Raw genomic sequence first — 4,672 nt, forward strand, 5'->3', positions numbered from 1 at the left:
TGACTTGCATACCTGCGGTATATTGAGACCTGAGCAAATACCAGCCCTGCAAGTCGAGAGCACTTGGTAGAGCGTATGCGGTACTTAATCTGGGATTAAGTTCTGGGAAGGCCTTATCTGACTTGGAGGGTCGGATTGCGTCGGGTGCGGGTCGAAACCGACAAATGAGCTCATTACCTGCAGTAGGGACAGACATGCATCATACTTGTTTGTGCATTATTTATTGCTTATCTTCTTGTGTTCTTGTTCTATTCTTTGTTTGTTTGAGCATAACTGTGTGATTGCATATTAATGTGTGAATGTGCATTTACTTCCTATTTTCTCTCTTGTTCATGTGTTAGTTTATGTTGCTGTTATGTACATATTACTCTATATTTATTTATACTTCTATAACCACGGACATTATAAACGAACTTAACTGTAAACCCGACCTTACTAAGAACTCCCCAGTTCTTACCCCTTACACCTCTACAGATGGACACGGGAGTCCTATTCTACGAGATTGATCCACCGTACATCCACGAGGACCCGGTGCGTGGCGAGTATTACATCTACTGTGCGGTACCTCATATCCGTAATTATGTAGTTCGTGGTAGATCTTTCCACTACCCTATTAGGACAGCATACTTTAATCCTGATGCACCTATGACTTTCCTTTATCTTGGTTACACCCCGGCGGACCTGGGATACCTCATCCTGAGGAGCAGATGCCACCTCCACCTGACTATCCTCCTCCACCTGAACCTCCTCTACCTGATGAGCCTATACCTGCCCAGCATATCCATGAGGCACCTCCTGCACCCTTTCTCCTTGATGAGTGGGGTGTTCCTGTGTTACCACCCGAGCTTGATCCTTTACCTGAGCCGATCGAGCCTCCTATCTTTGATGAGCAGCAGGGACATGAGTATGATCAGATCTTGGAGGCGCCACCTCCTTCTCCCGACTGTATTTTGTTTAGTAGCTATCCTTTTATGGTTTCTGTGGCCAGCAGTGGTTCCTCTGCTATCACTCCGGTAGAAGAAGAGGACGAGGAAGAAGAAGATCCAGAGGAAGATCCTAACTTCATAGTTATCTCCTCTGACAGCGATGACGATGAGCCAGGCAAGGCGCCAGCAGGCGAGCATCACCATTCGCCCGGTGATTTTCCGTGAGGTACTCTAGACCAGGATTGAGGAGACTTTTTGAGACGCCTAGTCTAACTTCAGTACATTAGAGTGTCTCCCTCACTTTTGTTAGCATGATTAGAAGGAATAGGCATATATCAGAGTTAGGCTAGCCTGGGTGCCAGCTTAGGGGCTTTTGGTCAGGCCAGGCCCGGGGGCGTCTTAGGTACATATATGTATATACTATATGAGTCACTGACTTACGGGTGCTGTACCATAGCTCTATGCTTATATAACTGAACCACTTCTGTAACATGATGTATATTATAGTGTGTTGTTCCATATTCTGTTATCTTTTGTCTTACGTATGTGAACGTTTAATTATCCCTTGATATATGGAAAGTATGCGACTTTAAATTATTCTTGTTAAAAAAAATTACTTGTAAAATTCGCGGGGTTTTAACAACGTACAGGAAATCAGTATGCCTCCACGGAGACGTAGCGATCGGAAAGGGTCTACTGTTAACAATCCGCTACGAAACGATGATAATCTGTTTGCTGCGATTCACACTATGGTTGAGGCTGTGCGTGAAACGGCGACTGCTAATACCCGAGCAGTTAACCGTCTGGGGGAACGTAATAGAGAGCGTAACAATGACCGTAATGGTGAGAATGGTGGGAACGGTGATGGAGATAACATGAATCATGATAGGCCTATGACATTAGCTGCTTTCTTGAAAGTTAATCCACTGAAGTTCAAGGGTACGACTGTAGCAACTGAAGCTGATAATTAGTTCCGAGGCATAGAAAGGTCCTTGAGGGCATAGCATGTCCCGGAAGAACAGTTTGTAGAATTTGCTACTTATATGTTGGAAGAGGATGCTCAGCACTGGTGGCAGGGCATTCAAGGTTTATTGCAGCAAGATGAGGGTAATATTTTGTGGGATGTTTTCAAAGAAGAGTTCTATAAGAAGTACTTTCCTAGAGTTACTCGTGAGGCAAAGGAGATGGAGTTGATGCAGTTGAAACAGGGAAGTATGTTCGTTGCTGAGTATACAAGGAAGTTTGAAGATTTATGTCATTTTTCCAAAGTTTGTCAAGGGAATCCAGCAGATTTCGAAGAGTGGAAATGTTTGAAATTTGAAGGGGGACTCCGTGAAGATTTGTTGAACTCAGTGGTTCCATTGGAAATACGGAATTTTGCGGAGTTGGTTAATAAGAGTCAGCTAGTAGAGGACTGTGCTAAGAAGATAGCTGCAGCTCGGATGAATCGCCCAGGATCTTCTTTTCAGAATTATAATCGGTATACAGCTCCTCAGGGAAGGAATTTTAAGCAGGGAGCAATGCCTTCACGAAGGTACAATCAGAACAGAAATGTTCATGCACGTCCTACAGAAGGGAATGGAGGAAGAATGAGACAGGATATGGGTAAGCGACCTCAGCAGGCGCAGATGCGACCAGTATGTAGGCAGTGCGGAAAGGAGCATGGAGGTAGACCTTGTCAGCTTACAGGCGTTATCTGTTTTTCTTGTGGTCAGCCTGGACATATGGCTAAGGACTGTCCGAAGAAGCTAGTACAAGGAATAGATAGGCCGCGACAGCAAGGATGTGTGTTTGCTTTGACTGCTGATGATGCAATGAAATCAGACTCCCTAATTCAAGGTCAGTGTTATGTCAAATCTCGACTCTTAACTGTACTGTATAACTCTAGTGCATCACATTCATTTATTTCTGAGACTGTTGCGCATGAGTTGGGATTAGATTTCACCATGTTAGATTATAATCTAATTGTTCGTACACCCACATCTCAAAATGCCTTGACTAGTCAAGTATGTCAACAGGTGCCTTTTGTTATTGAGGCTAGGACTTTTATACATGACCTGGTTTGTTTGCCTTTGTGTGGTTTAGATATTATCTTAGGTCTAGATTGGTTGTCCAAGCATCATGTTTTCCTTGATTGTTTTAAACAAATTGCTATATTTCCATCATCTGAAATGCACACTGAACCAGTTGAGTCTTGTACTTTCTATTTGAATTCCCTAAGAGTTATTTCTAGTAATAGTGGGTTAGAGGGTTACGTTCTACTATCGGCTAGCTCAGAAACTAATGAACAAGACTTGGAGCAAATCCGAGTGGTGAAGGAGTTTTCTGATGTTTTTCTGGATGATATACCTGAGTTTCCACCTCAGAGAGAGATAGAGTTTAGTATTGATCTGGTTCCTGGAGCCGGACCAATTTCTATAGCACCGTATCGGATGTCACCATTGGAATTAGCAGAGTTAAAGAAGCAGTTGAATGAATTGCTGGGGAAGAAGTTTATTCATCCGAGTGTATCACCATGGGGAGCTCCAGTGTTACTAGTAAAGAAGAAGGATGGTGGAATGAGGTTATGTGTGGATTATCGGCAATTGAACAAGATCACAATCAAGAACAAGTATCCACTCCCAAGGATAGATGATATGATGGACCAGCTAAGAGGTGCGACAGTATTCTCGAAGATTGATTTGCGGTCAGGTTACCATCAAATCCGGGTGAAGGAATCAGATATACCTAAGACTGCCTTTCGAACTAGGTACGGTCACTATGAGTATACGGTTATGTCCTTTGGACTGACTAATGCTCCTGATGTATTCATGGATTATATGAATCACATTTTTTATCCGTATCTAGATCATATTTTCTATCCATCCCGGAACGACTAAAATGTACCAAGATCTGAAGAAGATGTTCTGGAGGCCGGGAATGAAGAAAGATATAGCAACGTATGTTTCAAAGTGTGTCACTTGCCAGAAGATTAAAGTGGAACATCAAAAACCACCTGGAACCCTGCAACCATTGGAGATACCGCAATATAAATGGGAAGAGATTACGATGGATTTTGTTACTGGGTTACCAAGAACCTCTGTCGGGCATGATGCAATTTGGGTAATTGTAGATCGATTGACAAATCAGCGCATTTTCTACCAATTCAAATTGGTCACAGCTTGGAGAAACTCGCCCGGTTATACATTCAGGAGATAATACGATTGCATGGAATACCTTCATCAATTGTGTCAGACAGAGATCCAAGGTTTACTTCTAGATTTTGGGGAGCTCTACAGAAAGCTTTTGGGACGAAGTTGCACTTAAGTACAGCATATCACCCACAGACTGATGGACAGACAGAACGAACAATTCGTACCTTGGAAGATATGTTGAGATCTTGCGTAATGGACCAACAGGGTAACTGGGACAAATACTTGCCATTGATTGAGTTTTCTTATAACAACAGTTATCCACAGAGTATCGGAATGGCACCATATGAGGCCCTCTATGGAAGAAACTGTCAATCACCATTTTGCTGGTATGATAAGGAGGAAGGCAGGATTTTGGGGCCAGACTTGGTACAAGAAACTACCGAACAGATTAAGCACATTCGAGAGAAGATTCAAACTGCCCAAAGTTGACAAAAGAGCTATGCAGATAATAGGCGTAGGCCCTTAGAATTTAACGAAGGTGACCATATTTTCTTAAGAGTGACACCTACAACTGGAATAGGTAGAGCTCTTAGGACTAAGAAATTGAATCCA

At 42.9% G+C, this 4,672-nt stretch overlaps 1 protein-coding gene across 1 annotated transcript; it reads left to right on the forward strand.

Annotated features, from left to right (window-relative positions):
• LOC107615580 lies at window positions 1,970-3,805 on the forward strand. The gene has a single exon (XM_016317632.1). It carries the CDS (start codon window positions 1,970-1,972, stop codon window positions 3,803-3,805), a length of 1,836 nt encoding a protein of 611 aa, XP_016173118.1.

The sequence above is a fragment of the Arachis ipaensis genome, chromosome B09 (assembly GCF_000816755.2).
Source record: "Arachis ipaensis cultivar K30076 chromosome B09, Araip1.1, whole genome shotgun sequence".
In the NCBI taxonomy this organism is placed as follows: domain Eukaryota; kingdom Viridiplantae; phylum Streptophyta; class Magnoliopsida; order Fabales; family Fabaceae; genus Arachis; species Arachis ipaensis.